The following is an 18897-nucleotide window of genomic DNA, read 5'->3' as shown; positions in this document are numbered from 1 at the left end:
ATGGAGAAGCCAAGAACCCAAGGTGAGTGAGGGGCCAAGAGACTGTCCCAAGTTGGGTAGGTGTGCCAAACACTGTGCAGCGTCCAGAGGGAGTGAGACCTGCAGTCTCGGTGGCACTTATCCACATCTCCCAAACTATGCCCAGCAGGTTCTGATCCCAGATCTGTCAGCGCAGCCAAAGACAAAAATGCTGTGAGAGGAACAGAAAACCTCGGCAACACCTCGGTAGTGAAACATCTTATTTTTATTGAGAACATCTCAAGTCCTTTGTCTAGGTGCGACAGCGTCTCATGCTCAGCTCCAGCTGGCCTCAGTGTGAGAGGAAGCTCATGCAGGCTGTAATGTGTGTTATATACATAAATATACATACGAGAACACTGAGGATTGTATCTTAGCAACAAGTTTCTCAGCTGAATTACATTCATATAAAGTGTCCAAATTCTAAAATCAAATTAAAAGCATATAACCCAAAGCCTGAAAAAGCAAACAGCTTAAGGGCTTCCTAATGAACATTCCATAGACTGTGCTTTTAACCACTGTGCTCCCCTTAGGAGGAGGACCTCAGTTCCTTCCATACAGTCCCCCCACCAGTAAACAAGAAAGAGCAGGGAGCTGCCCACAGGAGGCAGCTTCTAAACGAACTGAAAACATACACACACCCGCACAACTGAGTCACGGTCACGGCAGACTCCCATGGGCTAAGGGTTCCCTTGCTTCCATTCCCAGCCTCTAGGGAACTCAGGACTCCAGGGCGGACAACGGAGCAGCCCAACCCCCTCCCTGCATTCAGGGAGACTGATTGTCACAGGACACATCAGGGGACAAGGACACAGGGGAATAACACACACCAGACACAAGTCCTCTGCCCTTTCCACAAATATAATTTGGGGGTGATATAAAGGAGATTTTTAATTTAGAGATAGGCAAGTCAGCTAATTTAATTTCTCTTGTTGGATCAAAACTGAGTGTACAGAGGTGGTATTTCTGATGTAAAGTACCTCAAAGGCGAGAAGCGTCACCTGGCTGCATTCATCTGCTCAGAGGCCTGGGCAATGTACAGCTGTCCCTGGAGGTACACCGCCTTCCTCAGACCTGCCACCTGGTGGGGACAGCGGCTGCCTGCCTCGCCACAAGAGGAACTTGGGCTCTGGGGACAAAGTGGTGACTGTAATTCCGGGGAAGTCAGAGCTTTATAAGACTGGGGCCTGCACATTTAAAAACAATTCCTTTTCATCACACAGCGATTTCCCAAACAGGAAAGGGTGATGGAAGATGAAGACTCGGAATCAAACCTGCAGTTTTTGGCATCCTTTGCTGGGAAAGGTGCAGGTGGTCATGGTAGCTAGAAATGGCCAACGTCTACCAGGCCGCCGTCCCCCATCTGGAACAGCCCCAGGTCTACACAAAACATACCCCCCCCCCATAACCTCTCCACCAAAGCAAGCTGTTCCTGAGCCGTCCTGAGGGACAGGGTCTTCATGGAAGTAATACCTTGGGGTTCACTGACTGAACAGAACCGACTGCCCCCGCTTGGCAAGATGCCCTCAACACTTAAAGGGTTTTTTTTTTCCCCTTCAAAATGTCAATTCCCTGGCTGTGTCTGGTTTTCTGTGAAGTCTCTTAAGTGCAGATCCAGGACGTCGGAGCAGATGAGTGGTGATGACGTGATGTGTGAGGTACGGTGCGTCCTGACTGCTCTCACGGACGAGGGCCTGCTTCTTCTCTCTCTTTCTGCAGCTGAGTCATCTCTGTGGTCCTGTCCTGGCAGCAGGGGAGGCGACACCCTGCCCTTTGGTCCCCAGGCCACCTTCTTCCCCCTCCCTTGTGCCCAGGCTCAGGGCTCGGGCCTGAGTTCAAGGGACATTTGCTTTTGGGTTGGGGCTCAATTGTGCACCTTTCTGCTACAACCCAACTGAAGAAACAGCCAGACATACTGAGTGGTTTTGTTTTTATGTATATGGAACACATTTGCACTGGACTTGATATCCAAAATCCACATATTTGGTAAAAACTAAGTCCATCTCCCAATCCCCACTACAAAAAAATACAATTTATAGAGCCAGGAGTACAAGTTTTTCTGGAGCATACTGAGGAGGGTAGCAGCACCACCAGGCCTCTTCCCATGGGTGCAAAGAAGACCCTGGTCCATTTGACCCAAATGAGACTGCACAGTGGCACGTGGGGCCCAAGATCCTGCCAGCCAGGGGCCGCCACCCCAACTGCAGAGAAGGCCAGTGTGCAGGTGCGCTTGCCCCAGACCTGCGCATGCGCAGACAGGGCCCCTGACCCCTGACCTGGTCCCACCAAGGTGACGTTGCCCCTGCAGGCCCGGGGAGTGGTGAGAACCCCAGAGTGCTCCTGTGTGGTCTCCAGATACCCGTGCACAGCTCAGTGCCACGGGCATCAGCCCCACAGGGGCGGCCGTGGTGATTATACTGTGGGGTGGGGTCCGCACCTCTCCGCTCCTAGCCCCCAATTCCTCCTCCTGTGACCCCCGGAGCTCAGGTCGCACTGAGCCGGTGGTTGAGGTGCACGCACCTCTCCCAGCATCTCTAACCCTGAGTGGAAGCTACAAGGCACCTGGTGCAGGTCTTGGGCCCAGGCCCAGGTGGTCACACCGGGCTCCAACTGCTGGGCCGTCCTGTGCCCCGGGGGTGCTGAGCAGCATCCCCAGCCCCCTTGAGATGCCGGCAGCACCTGAGATCTGCCTCATGACATCAACGCCAGACTGCACCTCGCCAGCATCACACCATCTCGCCAGCTCCAGCCTGCGTGCTTTTTAGTTTTCAAATGTCTTTGATAAAGCTAAAAAGAATAACTTAAAAACACGCCTTCCGCAGCACGCTCCGAGGATGAGTGACTGCGAGGCGACTCTAGTTCCATCCTGGGCGCCCTTGGGCCATCGTCCTTCCCGTGTGCAGGTCCCCAGGAGGGGTGGAGAAGTTCAGAGCCCAGCCCTGTTGACAACACCTCCAAAGCAGTGGCCAGGATGGGGATTCTGGATGAGTCTTATCAGGATTACTTGGAGGTTAAGTAAGAGTTTCCATGATCTGATCCCATGGGAGCACGGAGGCCGCTAGCAGGGCTGTGGCAGCAGACAGAGTTGCCACGGGGCTCAGCATGTGCCTCAGGGTCATGTGAGGACACCCTAGTGCTGCCAGGGGACGTTAAAACCTACTGTGTGCGGCTAAGGGTGAAGACCGAGGAGCCAGGCCTTCACCGGACGTGTGTACCAATCCCAGGGGCTCTGTGCGCTACCTCCACCTTCTCACCCTCCTCCGTGTAGAAACCTTTTTGTAATTAAAATAATGTGGCATAAAGTGACCTGACATAATTACTTATTTTATAAACCACATTCCTAACTCTGAATAAGTTATTTATTCAAGAATTTCACACAAAGTAGTTTCTATTTTCCTAAACTTATGGAAGCCCTACTCAGTAGAACTCAACGCCTAACGTAAACTGAGGTTGGAAGCAGTCACTGGGTATGGGGCAGGGGAGGGGGGGGGCAGTGGGCGGTGCTGGCCCCACCTCCCGGTGCCCCAGTTCAGAGTGAGATGCCCTGCACCCCACGTGCTCCCGCACCTGCCCTGGTCCAGGTGTGGGACGCGGGGCTGACACTGGGCCCCTGGACCCCCACATCCCCCAGGTGTGCGCCTGCCCAGTCCAGGTGTGAGGCTTGGGGCTCAGCGTCGGGCGCCCGCCAGGGTCAGGGCGTGAGTGAGAACTGGTCCTGCTCCGTGGGCTTCTCCACCCAGGCGCCCAGCCCTGCCTTGATGAAGGCGGTGAACAGGCGGGCCTTGGCGGCCTGGTACTCCCGCGCCGCCAGCTTGGACTCATGGTAGGTGGTGGGCTTAGTGATCCTGCTGCGCTGCAAGTGCGGGGGGACCTGCAAAAGGACAGCAGTGAGTGGAGGAGCGCGGCTGACGGGCAGCAGAGGAGAAACACACCCGGATGACGCCCGGAAGTGGCGATTAATACCGAGCTGGCTTGGGGGAGGGGCACCCCAGAAGAAGGCGCTCCCTCCGGCCCGCCCACGGGGCGGGGTACCCCGAGGTCGTATGGGGGCCATCCTGGTGCGCAGCCGCCTCTGCCAGGAACACCTCTGGGGCAGACCGGGCTGCAGATGGGGCCTGGGATTGGGCTCCGGGGAGCCACAGGTGCTCAAACTCTCGGAGGCCACCGTGGGGCACACGTGCCCACCTCGGCAGGGTCAGGTCAGTCTCTGCTCAAGTCGCAGGCCAGTGTTCCTTGCTGGCCTCAGTAGTACATAAACATGACTTAAGAATGACTGAAAGCTAACAAAACCTGACTTACTCTATGAGCTTTTATTTGGGGAAAGAGGGGCCTGTGGCTAAAATCAAAGTTTTAAAGCCCTGCATGGAGGGCTTCGCAGAACCTGAGGGACTGTGCTGAGAAGGCCAAGGAGCGTCTGGTCCTTTTTTTACGTCACAGTCATCCAAGCAGCAGAGCAGCTCCTTCCTTGCTCTGGACTTGCTCTCGGGTGTCTCCCAGGGACACGCTGAAGCTGTGTCCCCAGTTGATGGCACTAATGGGAGATGGTGGCCGTGGGGAGGTGGGGCCGAATGGGAGGCGTGTGCCCTTGGAGGGGACACCGAGACCCTGGCCCCTTCCTCTCTCCCGCTTGCTCACATCACACAAAGGCGAGCAGCTCTGCTCACCACATGCCTCCTGTCCTGGGTCTGCCTTCCCACGGGCTGAGAGCCACAGGGCTAGGCAGCCATGGTCCTGAGACGGAGCTAAAATAAACCCCTCCTCCCAGGTGTTTTGTCACAGTGACAGAAGGCTGAGGGGCTCTGAAATTCATGCTGAGAAGTGCGGTTGTTGCTGGGACTGTACCTGACGCTATGGTTCAGAAGCCTCTGGCATTGGTCTGTAAGAAAATCTGGGACAGGGTGGAGAAGCAGGTGAGAGAAAACTTGAAGTTAAGCTCAGTGGGTGATTCTGTTCCAGCCTCAGCAGGAGCAGGCTGATAGAAATGCAGATGGCAAAGCATGTGCTGAGTTTCAGATGGAAATGAGAACTCTACTGGCAACTGTACCACGGGTCCTTGGTGGTACATTTTGGCAAAGAAGTTGTCTAGATTTTGGCCGTGCCCTGAGACTCTGTGGAAGGCCAAGTTCACAGGTGACAGACTAGTCTATTGGACAGAGGAAAGTTCACGGCAGCACAGTGCTCAGGTTGTGGCCTGGGTACTACTGGCTGCTTTTATCAAGATTTGCAGTGAGAATCAGGAGGAAAAAGCAAAAATCAGGAGGAAAAATTTTCCTCCTGAAAATTTGAAAATTTTACAATTTGAAAATTTTACAGGAAAATTTGAAAATTTTACAATTTGAGCAGAAAAGGAATTTGTTTAAAGGCACAGCTGAGGAGGGTACACTTGCTACAGAGTAATAGCGTTAGAAAAGGGCAAGTTCTGGGCACACTGGCGCAGTCCTCTAAGACCAGCTACGGAGGATCACAAGTTTGAAGTCAGCCTGGGCAAGTTAGTCAAATGTTGCCTCAAAACAAAATTTTAAAAAGAGATGGGGATGTAGCTCAGCAGTGAAACACTTGCTTAACACATACAAGGCCCTAGTTCAAACCCCAGTACAAAATAAATAAATTTTTAAAAAGCCAAGTACTTTGCTGTTGCTCTTGGACAACAGGAAAGATGCCTTCAGGGAAGACATTAGCTTTAGGAACTGACAAAACCCTACACATCACAGGCTCAAAGATTTGTGTTCAAGAGAGCCCCAGAGTACCTGCTCACAACTGGTGACCTAGGGAACTCTTTCTCCACAATTTCATTTCTGGGGATTCACTTCTCCAAGTCTAGCCACCCAGAAACACAGAATCCACTGCAGCCATGATCTAAGTGGGCCTGGCTACTGCTCAAGCTGGCAACCCTGGACAACGAGTGTAGCTGTCAGAGTGAACCTAAAGCTGCAGTGGAGACCCCAGGAAAGTGGAGATGCCAGGCATATAGGATGCCTGCCAAGGGATGCTGCAGGCAGCAAGCACAGCCCGCCCAAGAGAAAGGCCAAGTGGGCTGCAGCTAGCAATGCCATAATATCACCACCACTTGCCCCACTCCTGCTCCTGGAGCTACAGGAGTTCCTGTTTGCCGTGTTAAGCTCTGGTCTTGCTACGGTCTGATCCTTCCTCTCCATGCACCCATTCTTCCTTTTTGCAGTTGCAGTGTTTTCCCTGTACCTGCCCCACTACTGTGTGCTACAAGTATGTAACTTTCATTTTTATTTTCACAGACACTCACAGCTTGCCTTCAATCTCAGAGGAGACTCAACCTGGATTTTTAAACAATGCTGGAACAGTTAAGCCTCTGGGGACCCTTGAACATGCACTGAATGTATTCTGCATAGTGAGATGGGCACGAGCCTCTGGGGGCCAAGGCAGCAATGTTATAGTTTAGACCAAAGGCCCATTTGTTAAAGGTTTAGTACACAACTACTATTGGAGCTGGCAAGAACTTCAGTGGGTGGGGCCTCATGGGAGAAAGTGAGGTCACTGGGAGCATGTCCTGGAAGGGGACATTGGGACCTTGGCCCCCTTCCCTCCCTTTGCATCACCACACCCTCCCTGCTGTGATGGTGGCCTCACCACAGGCTCAGAGGCCATGGAGCAAAATGACCATGGACCAAACTTTTGAAACCATAAGCCAAAAGAAACCTTTCCTCCTTGAAGTTAATTTTTCTTAGGTACTTGTCATAGTTATGACATAGAAGGTGACAGTCACACTCCCGGGAAGACCTGGGCAGTGGGTCTTGGATTCTGTGGCAGGGAAGGAGGAAGCTGCCATTAAGACAGCTCTTACACTTGCAAACCCAGGGCCCCGTGTTCAAATTAAAAACAATCTTAAGGAACAAAGAGGCTTTCAAATGATCTCTTAAGGAGGCTGTGCATGATGACGTGGTGATGGAGACCACAGGAGGAACAGGAGGGATGAAGACGGACACGCTGTGGGGAGGTGAGCCGGCGCAGCGCCGGGGAGGGCACCTCAGTACCTTGCCGTGCACACGCATCCAGCGACAGTACAATGCGTGCTTACACAGGCGCGACGCACGGCCCAGCTCGTCCTTCCCCGTTGTGGCATTGATGACCTCGATGGTGGAGTCGCCCACCGTCCAGTTGACGCTGAAGTTGGGCGCCTTCCCCGGCTGCCGTGCCTCTGCGTTGCTGATTCCTGGAATGCAGCAGACACAGAAGGTAACATGAAGCCACGTCCACACCAGCACCGAAGGTCAGACATGGCCACAGATCGTGTGCCAGCAAAGTTGTCTGTTAATATGTGTATCGACTTCAAAGCTGACTACCAAAACAGAAATAATAATGTGGGATTTTTAACATATGCAAACATTAAATGTATGACAACAATACCACAGAGGCAGGGGAGGAGAAGTGTGAAAGTATGAATTATAAGGTTCTTACCCTAGAAGTGAAGGGTGTAAAATCATATGAAGGGAGACTGTGGTAAGTTCAAGATGTATACTAAATTCTAAAAACCTCTGCTACATTAACAACACAGAGTTATAGTTAAAAAGTCAAGACGGCCTTATTAAAATGGGATAGTAAAAGACAATCTGAAAGTAAAAAGAAAGATGAAACAACATATGGAACAAACAAAATGTGTAGCAAAATCATGGATCAAAATCTAACAATATAAATTATCACAATAAATATAAATGGTCCAAGCCCCTCAGAGAAAAGGCGGAGATTATAATTGATGTGTATGGAAGGAAGGGATCCAAATTGTGGTGCCTATGAGAAACATACTTCTAATATAAAATAGTTTAAAATAAGAGGACGTTAACAAGACTTACTGTTTTATCACTAACCAAAACACAGTTGAAGAGGGTACTAGACAAAGCAGATCTCAGAAGAATATTATAAGAGTGAAAAGTCATTTTCTGATGATAAAGGATATTGACTCATTAAGATAGACTAGCAATCCTAAACGTTTACGCATCTAATCACAGAACAGCAAAATACATGAAGTAAAAACTTTAAAAAATTAGGAGGAGAAACAGAGAAGATATAGCTAGAGATTTATAATACCCCTGCCTAATGAACTGATAGACCCAGTGGAAGGTCATTAAGAACACAAAAGACATTACACAATCAGTGGACTTGGCTTAATTGATGTTTACAGACCACTCACTAAGAAATCAACAACAGAAAGATCTCTTTAACCCTGTTCCGCAAGTACTATGGAGCTAAAAAAGCAGGCTTCTAAATAACTCAGGGCATGGGTATTTTGAAAGGAGGGAAAATGAAGACACAGCATATCAGGATTTGTAAATCCTGCAAAGGTTATACAGGAAAGTCTTCAAAAAAAAATGACCTCAGCTAGAATCTCAAAAAAATTGGACAAAGAGTGAATGAAATATCAAGTTAAAAAAGGAACAATTAAAATCTAAGTAGAAATCATTGAAATATACAACAGAAAAGGAAAAAAAAATCAGTGAAACCAAAAGCTGATCCCTAGAAATGACTGACAGAATTCATAAACCTTTAGCTAGACTGACAGGAAGAGGACGAGGGACAGAACAAATCGCTAATACAAGGAATAGAAAAGGTATCACTAGAGATAACATAAATTCAAAATAAAGGAATATTATGACACACCAATACATTTGACAAATTAGATAAAATAGACAAATTTCCTGAAACACATAAATTACCACATTTATTCAAGAAAAAAAGCCATAAAAGCCTTATATTTATCATAGAAATTTAATTTGTATTTAGGTATTTTCTCATAAAGAAAACATCAGGGCTGGGGATATAGCTCAGAGGCACAAGCGCCTGCCTGGCAAGTGCAAGGTCCTGAATTTGCTTCCCGATACCAAAAAAAAAAAAAACCAAAAACATCAGGTCCAGTGACTTCATTGGTAAATTATGCCAAACATTGTAAAAAACATTAATATCAACTCTAAATCAACTTTTCCAGAAAATCAAAAATGAAGTACATCCCAAGTCATTTTATCCCTGACAAAGACACGGGAGGAAAACCACACACCATCATCCCTACACATCACTATGTTATATTTTCTTTTTTCCTGTACCAGGAATCAAACTCACGACCTTGTGCTTGCCAGGCAGGCGCTGTGCCACTGAGCTAAGTCCCCAGCCCCACATCACTATGTTATAGATGCAAAAATTCTACCAAAAATTCCAGCAGCTTGAATTCAACACTATATGAAGAGAACGGTACACACCAACCATTTAAGGGAGATCCCAAGAATGCAGATTGGTTTAATATTTTTTAAAAAATCAATGCCGCCGTATCAACATTTTACAAAATAAACTAAATGACCACCTCAGAGAAGAAAAAAAGCATCTGACAAAAATCTAACATCCACCCTTGATTAAAAACAGTGGTACCTTGGTTCATGAATCTAATTCTTTTCATGATTTCGGCTACAAACTGAATTGGATGGGAAATGAATCAAATTCAATGGTTAGGGACAGTGTTCAACCTTATGGAGAAATTTGTCTGGTTCTCACCCAATTCGGTTTAGAGTCATGGAAGGAATTAGAAAGTCTGTGAACCAAGGCACCACTATACCTTTAGCAGACTAAGAATAGACTCAAACCAATAAAAGCACCAGTGAGAAACTTACAGCTAACATCACACTTACTGGTAAAACACTGGATGCCGCTCCCTGAGGGCACACACAAGGCAAGGCTGCCTACACCCATCTGTCCCCCCACATTGTCACGGGAGGTCCTATCCAGAGCAGGAGTGAAGGAAAACATCTAGACTGCAGAGCAAGAAATAACGAACCACATGACCACTGATAAATAAAACCCAGTGGGATCTACTAAAAAGTTACTAGAACAATACTGCTATAGATTAGTCATGAACAACTAACTGGAAATCTAAATAAAAGTATCACATTTAAAGTAGCATCAGGAATATTAAACAGAGGCACATCTGACACAAGCTGTGTAAGATATGCACACTGTAAACTGCAAACATTGCTGAGAGAAGGGAATGGAGGCATAAATAATGGAGAAACACATCGTTCATCACTGGAAGACTCAAAACCAGTACCATTTTGGTTCTGTCCAAACTGGTCCAGCCAGACTCCAAGTGGATGCTGTGCAGAAACTGACAAGCAGATTATAAAGCTACCATGGAATAAAAGAACAAGGACCTACGTATCTGAGGGCCCTCTCTGACTATGACGTACAAAGCACTACCTTGACCCGATTTCATAACTTCCATAACTACAGTGATCATGACAGTTCTGTCAGAATTAAAATCATAGGGTCTGTGTAAGACAGTGTTAAGAAAGCTGAAACACAAACTAGAGGTTGGGAGGAAACATTTTTAATTCATTTATCTGATACAAGATTTACATTCAGGAAATAAAACAAGTTACTAAGACTCAGTAATGAGAAGTTAATGCAATAAAAATGTGCAAAAGTTTTGATACAATTAGTGAGGAAGGTGCAGGAATGGCAAATTCACAAGTGAAAAGCTAGTTGACGTCACTAGTTAATAGGGAAAAGCAAATTAAGACACAGACTGGCAGTTCTGCAGAGCTCAGCATGTGCTGTCTTATGACTCAGCCCTCCACTCCCAGTGGAGACCTGTGTGCAGGAGCACTGACATGGACAGTCCAGCAGGACCAATCTCAGCAGCTGCTTTGTAAAACTCAGTGTCTTAGTCACGTTCTTCATCGCTGAGACACAATACCTGACACCCAAAACTTAAAAGAGAGGTTTATCTTGACTCACAGTCCATAGCTGGCTGGCTCCAAGGCAGGGTGGCATGGCAGAAGGGCCTGGTGGAGGACAGCTGCTCTTGGCATGGTGAACAGGAAGCAGAGGATGAAGGGAGGAGCCGAGAGGGAAATAAACCCTTCCAGGCCACGCCCCCAGTGCCTGCCTCTTCCAGCCAGACCCCACCTCCACACAGCGAGCCAGCTATGAGCTCCAGGATCCAGTCACCTTCCAAGAGCCCCGCCTGTGAGCACATGAGGCTCTGGGGGACACCGAGATACAAAAGATAACAGTAAGTGACTGGAAACAACATAAACATCCACAGATAGAAGCAGCCACATGCACATTCCCTGCAGCACATTGCTTAGCAGCAACAGGGGTGAGAATACCCATTCCTCTGGCTATTTGTTGAGATAAACCAACTTGCTTTTGAAAACATCCTTAGCATCTCTGATGGGGGCCTTCACCCTGCCCAGGAACTGCTCCTTCTCAGGTTAGTGCCAGCTGACAATGCTGGGAGTCTGGGGGTAGAGGAGAAGTATCCACTTCGGTATGAAGGTGGGGTGAACTTCTGACCATGATGGGACCGCATCTTTCATAACAAATGACTGATGCTCCCGTATGTCATCTTCCTTTGCAATTTCTTGACCATAATGTGACAAAACCAAAGATCACTGCTGAACGACACTTAAACGCTAGGATAGCAGCATTGTGCACTAAAACTAAATGGTCAATTAACTACTAAAATAGAAAGGCCCTAAAAGCACAATTTTAAAAAATATTTCAAGCTAAATAAAGTGCTGGCTTTAGCAAAAATGGAGTGAATAAGGCAAGAAGAAAACAGCTAGCCCAAGGTTCCAACACAAGCCATATGCTTTTTCTGGGGCAGAGAGCCCCGAGTGGTCACGAGCACGCTCTCCACGAGTCCCTGGGGCCGCACACTGGGGCTGACACCGACGGGCTGCTCATCTTCCCGGGCTGCAAAGCGAGAACTAGGGTAATGAGCTGATCCCAGGGACCGTGCAGAAACCAATAAAGGCAGGAGTGAGCCGGCTGGTAATGAGCGTCCCTCAGCTGTTGTAAATTAAGTGTGCTGAATCAGAACTTTTAAAGCAAAAATCCAGAGAAACTGTCAACTGGCCTAAAAAACTGACACAACTGAAGAATGAGATGAGCTGGCACTGACATGTTATCCCACCTCAAAGATTCTTTCTGATGCGTCCCTTACGGAGTAGGGCAATAAGCTTCACAGTCAGTAATAGGTAGGGTTACTGTGGGCTCCTGCTATAGAATTATTAGTCCCCCTAGTACATGCGAATCAGGAAAACCGAGCAGAAGCCGACTGTAAGGACAGCTGTGTGCGTGGCACCTGCCTGAACTGTGCCGCAGGCCACTGATGTGGGCGGGGGGGCTCAGAGTCCCTGGCTTTGCAGGCCAGCTGGGGGCACGCACCTCTGGGACACACATCCTGATGTTCTTCATGAAAGGTGACCCTGAGCTGACAGGAAAGGTGACCTCCAGCCCAGACTCAGGGCTGATCCCCAGCCTCTGGAGCTGGCTGTCCAGAACTGAAGGCTTCCCACAGAGAAGCACTGGCCACTTCGCCTCCGAGCAGGGCTTTGAACATGCAGGTGCTGCCTCCAGGGGACTGCATGGCCCTCCCCAGACTCTGGAGGCAGGAGGGAGGGTGCTGGGCCTTCCATCCTTAGGGGACACACACACGCACACACGGAACCCCAGCGTGTGCACTGTCCTGACAGGAAGTGGCCGGGTTTGGTGCTGGGTTTGGGCCTGGCTGGTGCTCTGGGCAGGGCAGTGACCTGCTGCAGCACATCCAGCCTCTCCTGCGAAGAGGTAGTGCTGGCCTCACCAGCTAGGCGGGGACTCCCAGAGAGATGTGAAGGTTGGCTGAGTGGCTGAAAGGCACCCCTGTGCCCTGGAAATGAGGTGGAGATGGTATCTAACAGGGCCTGACAACTGTCACTCAAATATTTTAAAGGTGTTGTCAATAAAATAGATAACCATGGCTCCTGTTAAAGTCACTTCCCACAAAAGAATTTTTAAAAGTCAGAGCCGCCTTCCTAGGGCTGCCCAAATGCCACTCCCTACACTGCCTTGCTTGCTTTTGTTTTGTGACAATGCTGGCATCAAAACCACCACTTCACTGCTACGCTGGTGAAGTGACGACAGAGAGCCCAGCCCAGAGCCCTGGAGCAGCCAGCTGTCACCGAGGCCCTGTCACAGGTGTGGGGACAGTCAGCACCACTGGCCTTTTTTCCTGCATCCTCGGTGAGCCAGGGACCCAGAGACCCAGCGACCCACAGGGGTCAGCCAGATGCTGGAACTGCCCGAAACGTGCAGTGTGAAAGGGGACACGAGGAAGCAGGAGAGGTCACCACCAGGAGAGGCGCCTCACAGCAGGGCCCAGGCCACAGCCACCCTGGAAACGCATGTCTGACCACGCTGTGTTTATGCTGAATTAAAAAGTAAGTCTTGCCATTTCAACCTGGGGGCTGGAGAGGGTTGTTCTCCTCCAGGTGACTGTTGGAACTGCACAACTGTGAAGGACCCCTGTGAAGGGCCCCACTGCTTGAGGCCGGGCTCACCGCTGTGCACAGACCAAACTGAGGCACGTAGGCTGCCACGCAGCAGAGCTAAAGTGGGGTGTGCACGGAGGCTTGGCACATCCCCCAGGCAGTGCATCCTCAGAGGAGGCAGCAGATCAAGGCGGGACTGCAAAGCTAAGCGCACACCAGTGCGGGCGCTGGGGATGGAGATCGTTTGGGGGTGGGGACCTCATTACAGACTTGCGCTCCCCCAAATCGTTCACATGCAATACTGGCAACATTAGGGTCTGTCACACCGACGGGGTTTCATTACCATTTACAGATACATACAGTTTGTCCCTTAAGCCCTGACGGAAACCCTTCCCCTCTGCACAGCAGCCGCAGGTTCAAAGCCTCAGCACAGAGGCTACGCTGGTGAACTGACGACTTCTCGCAGATCTTAGCTAAGGACCAGATGCAGCGCTCAGGCAGGCCCTGAGGAACAGCACCGTGGCATCTGCCGCACGCCATGCATCACACCATGTGTCAGGGTCCAGGAAAAAAGTCACGGTGACGCTTGACACTAAGCCCTTGCCAGGGATTGGCTAGCTTTGAGTGTGTCTGCAAGGTGCGCTGCTAGAGGCTCAGTCCTTAGTGCTGCTGGTGAGGGTGCACCCGCAGAGGTGGCGGGGGGAGGCGGCGGCCACTGGCTGACCTTCTACACCGGCAGAGGGGTGCAGGGGCACGGTGGCTCACCGTCCTCACTAGGGGTTAACGCAGTTCCCAGGCATGTGTTCCGTTCTGGGGAGTCTCAGCTGTCATCACAGTGACCCTGGGCCCTCCGGCTCCCCAGTCACCTCGTGAGATCTTTCTGCACGTGTTCCTGCCGTTTGGGCTTCTTCCCATTTCCCGCAGGCCCTTGCGCGTGGTAACCAGGTGTGTCGGTCCACTGAGACGTTCAGCCTCCAGTGCTGTGAGCTAAAAATACCTCTTTCCTGTATACCTTCCCATCCTCCAGTATTTTGCTATAGCAACACAAAATGGACCAGTAAAGCACTGCTCCCACAAATCTAGTACACAGAGCCAAGCGGGTAGTTTGCTCTCTGGCCCACAGTAAAGGATGCGCCAACACCCAGGACTCCAAACGGCAGGGACGCTCCCAGCTCACGCATCCCCATCGGTTTATCGGGCGACTCTTTTTCTCAAAAGAATCACAGCAACAGGGGCCGTGACTTCCCTGGGACACTGCTTTCCCGGGCCCTGTGCACGGCCGGCGCCATCAGCATGTTTCCCATAAACTCCACGCGGCTTCCTCTCCAGCTGAGACATGCTGGTAGCCAAGCACGGGACGAGGCCCAGTCCACACGCACCAAAAGAAGCGTGCTTTAGTGTAGCATCACGTTTTTAGTTTCAAGCTCAAAAAATGTCAGTAAAATGTTATTTTTCAAAAGGGCAAAAAAAATACCTGAACTGTGTCCTTTTAAGTATGGGTGGGCTTAGAAGTTAGGACCCTTGAATTCAAGAGCTCCTGTTCAGTTTACTGTGAGGCACTGAAACGCTAAAAGAAGAAAAGAAGCCAGTAGTAAGGCGCATACAGGACGGGAGCAGATGCCCCTGGGGAGGATTCCGGGTGGCTGCACGTGAGGATGGGCGCTCGGTCAGCCCCTGCCCGGTAACCCAGCCACGCCGACGCTTCCTACTTTTCGCAGCGTCTCTGAGTCGCTGCCACCAAGGCCGGAATGTGCGCAATGTGCAAATGGGGAGACAGAACCACCTGGTTCTTCTGCTCTGCGCAAGGCCCTTGCTCCTCCAGCGGCCTCCTCGCCACGCCCTGCAGCCCGCCCCAAGGCCCCTCCGGTTGCGCGGCTCTGCGGCCGCCTGGCATCAGGCCAGCCGAGGGGTAGTGAGCTCACTAGGCCTGGGAGGACGTGAGCGCTCAGGGCCCGGGGCGGGGTGACGCGCTGGTACTTGCCGCTGAGCAGGGGCTTGTTGAGGGTGTAGAGAGGCGGCAGGTCCTCTATGTTGGAGATGCGCTGGTACATGGCCCGGGAGAGGTGGTCGCCGTGGTACAGGCTGCCCAGGATGATGCTGGAGAAGTAGATGGGCTCCACGAAGATGCTGAGCAGGGACCCCTGGATGCCCACCACGTTCCAGCTGCAGGGAGAGACACAGGGTCAGAGGGCGAGGCCGCCGACAGCCCTGTGGCACGCTGGCGAGGCCACCGGACGAGCAACCAGCTGACCTGGGAGCTACCATGTCAAGGAAAAAAACCAGCCTTAAAATGAACCTGTGAGAGACTCTGGGCCACTGTTCTTCCACGCTGACACGCTGACGGAGGCTCTTTCCCAAAGCGCTCCCGGGGGGCCACGCGTGCTTCCCCAGCAGGGCTCCCGGGAGAACGCATCTTTATCAGCTCTTCCAGGAGTCCCTCAAAATGGGCCTGGGCTTTCCCTGCTCCCTGAGCTCAGCCCTGGGAGCCAGCCTGCCTCGGAGGTGTGAGGAGCTTCCTACCACACACGGGACAACAGCGGGGGCAGCTGCACTGACTCGCTGGTGACGGAGGAGGGATGCTGAGGTGACGTGTATCACCCCAGTTATTCAAGAGGACAGCACCGCACTGCACTCGCTACTGCTCAGCCCCACCGAGTGAGGGACGCCGCGGCTTGGGCGCCGCTGCGCTCCAAGCCCCTGCTCCGTGCGGCACAGGTGACTGGGGATACGGGACAGACGAGGGAAGACACAGCTGGGTGTCAGCAATAAAGCAACAAAAAGGCCAACAATATGTGAAGGGCCGCCTTGAGGTCCCATCAACAGGAATGTAAGGACAGGTTTCTGTGAGACAGAGAAAGGGAGTCCTGACCTCAGAGGAGGCTCCGTGGGGTGAGCCTGGGGCGATGGCCTCACGTGGGGCTGAGGGAGGAGGTGCCCTCAGCCCAGGGATGGTGCATACAGGACAGGATGGGAGGGCCACAGAGAAGAGGCCGGCAGGAGGCCAGGCGCAACTCCGAGGCAGTGGCCGGGTCCCACATGCCACAGGCGTCCCAGGGTAGGGGCCGACCAGGTGCACATTTCAGAAAGGGATGGCAGCGGAGCAGGACGGTCACCGGCACAGGGCTGGGTCCCAGCTGCAGCAAAGGTCAGAAGCAAGGGCTGCGGTGGCAGGGGCAGAGAATCGGGGAGACGCTAGGAACAGATTCGGAAAGTGGGGCCTCAGGACCAGCAGGGGACTCGGACCTCAGGACATGCCGTCTACTCTCCCTGCCTTGTGATGCCCAGAGCGGCCCAAGCCGTGGCCCCCACCCCAGACTGCAGGGGGAGGCGCGTGCCTCATGTGCCTCGGAGGTGCGCCCTGCCCTCACACTCACACTCGCACTCACATTCGGGATCGACAGGGAGGACTGCAGCTGCTCACACTGCAGCCAAGAGGGTGCAAAAGACTTTTAAAACTTAGGATTTGGGGCCAGGGCTATAGCTCAGCGGCACAAGTGCCTGTCTGGTGAGCATAAGTCATGAGCTCAATTCCCCGTACCACATTAACATAAAAATGAGGATTTTCTTCTTCCAGAGATAAAAGTGTTTCTCCAAACTTCCTCATGCTGAGGGCCACACTGCCATCCCCTCCTCTGTCAGAAATCCAGCTGAAGGACACTTACAGATGCTGGTCCAGGAGGCTGGACTCAGTTTTGTCTCCACGAGGGAAGAGAGAAGCCAAGCACAGCCAGGGGCTGGAACTACATGGGAATTCCCTCTCGGCTGCCTCACTGTACCCCTCCTCTTTCTCCTCCCAATAAAAGCCCTTGCACACCTGAAGGTGGCAAGGTGGAGACCGAAGGCCATAAAGGGCCTGTCTCCTCTGCAGCTAGCTTTGAAGAAACACTTCCCTTTCCACCAAATCGAAAGGCCTCCCGCGTTTCTTGGAAGCAGCAAGTAGTATGGACCTGCGCAGTTAGAAAGTTTCGGCGAGCCAGCCAGCGAGAGGCGCAGCTCCTGAGCAGGGAGGTCTCCTGGTTCCCAAGGGAGGAGGGTGGCGGTCACGTGGGAGGGTGGCTCAGTGCTGGTGGCAGCTGAGCCCACAATCAGGACTGCAGGGCCATCCCAGCAGCTGCCAGGACACCCTGCCCCCAAGTAACTTTCCCTTCTTCCCTATCTATGGCATCAGCTATCTGTAAACACTTATGCTGAAAGAAGAAAAGGGTTTCTGGGGAGCTGATGGGCTCCCCCTGGATGTTCCACTCCAAGTGTACACCAGGGGCCTTAGATCTCCCCCGCTTTGGGGCTCATGGAGCAGCCCGGGCCTCTCCACAGTAGTGGCTGGCATGAGGGAAGGCACCCCACCACTGGGCCTTCTACAGGTCATGCTGGGGTACTGACTGGAGCAAGAAAAAACACTCCAGGAAAGTGATTTTGTTTGGAGAATATTCATTTGGTTTTGGTTTGGCTTGGTTTTCCCTTGTCTCTCTCATAACCAACTTTATTTCCAAGACAGGCAGTAGGGTTTCAATATCATTTACAAGCCCTCTAGAGGTGTCACATACAGCTGGACAGATCATAGCCAGGCCTCTGTGACAAAACAGGCTGATATGCCTACCACTGCAACACTGACGGCTTGAATGTGCCTTTTTTTTTGTTTTTTTTTTCCGGTACCGGAAATCGAACTCACAACCTCGCGCTTGCCAGGCAGGTGCTGTGCCGCTGAGCTAAATCCCCAGCCCCATGAATGTGTCTTATATTCTGAAGAAACGTCACCTGACAGTTCTTTACTGTATAACTGCAATATTTCTGTCAAAAACAGGTAAAGGGGGGGGGAATCCACAGATATAAGCATTTACGCATTGTGTAATAAAGACTGTAAAAGAAGAGAGCCAAATCAATGGTTTAAAAAGAAGAGAAAGGTTTTAAAACCCACAGCAAAACACTTTAAAAACTGAATAAATCCTATGGAAAGGCAGACTAAAAACACTTCTGTTTTGCTGTGACTTTTGTTTTGTGTGTCACAGTAGCTAGGACTTATCTGGTCTGTCAATCTGATTTTTTACGTGGTTTAAAGCTAACAGTTTTAAGAAATGCTGAAAAGGTTTGCTTGTCCCTCTGCAACAGATAAACTGCTACTGTTTTCTCTAGTTTATTTTTTAACTTGGGGAAAATAAATCTCAGAAAGTTACAGTTTACTTAGGTATCATTTACTTTTTTATAATTTTGGTTAAACTATTATTATATGTGATATGACTTATTTTTAAATATTAACTGTCCAGGTATAATGTAGTCAATCATAATGATTGTCTCAATATACTTTAAAGGCAACTACATTCTTTTTCTAGGTTGCTATTGTACATTACGTAAGTCATTTAGCTGGTAAGGGCTATGCTCCTTTTAGTTAATAAGAGACAATCTTACTTTAGGATAAAAATACATATTTCTAATTGGTAAATAGCTACCTTGTAGTTTCAAAACTTTTGTAGTTCTGTTATGTGTACCTAATAAATTCTAAAGGTGTTACTAAACTCAGTGATTAAAATATGATTAAATAGTTCATTTCTTCCCAAATATTAACTCACATTAGTTTTCAGGGAAATGACTCTAAAAATATGCTTAATGTACC

The 18897-nt window shown here is 50.5% G+C and overlaps 1 protein-coding gene across 1 annotated transcript in view; it reads right to left on the bottom strand.

Annotated features, from left to right (window-relative positions):
- Positions 1–225: 225 nt before the first annotated feature.
- The window catches only part of Adarb1 (adenosine deaminase, RNA-specific, B1), a gene marked incomplete at its 5' end in the record, with an annotated part of 76561 nt that continues 57889 nt past the window's right edge, over positions 226–18897 (bottom strand). The window contains 3 exon segments of the mRNA XM_005375908.2: positions 226–3889; positions 7026–7204; positions 15271–15452. Of these exon segments, the coding sequence (XP_005375965.1) occupies positions 3710–3889; positions 7026–7204; positions 15271–15452 (541 nt within the window). The 3' untranslated portion in view covers positions 226–3709.

Source organism: Chinchilla lanigera, unplaced genomic scaffold (assembly GCF_000276665.1).
Source record: "Chinchilla lanigera isolate Chin_1 unplaced genomic scaffold, ChiLan1.0 scaffold00006, whole genome shotgun sequence".
Classification (NCBI taxonomy): domain Eukaryota; kingdom Metazoa; phylum Chordata; class Mammalia; order Rodentia; family Chinchillidae; genus Chinchilla; species Chinchilla lanigera.
This window is presented reverse-complemented; position numbering and strand designations above follow the sequence as displayed.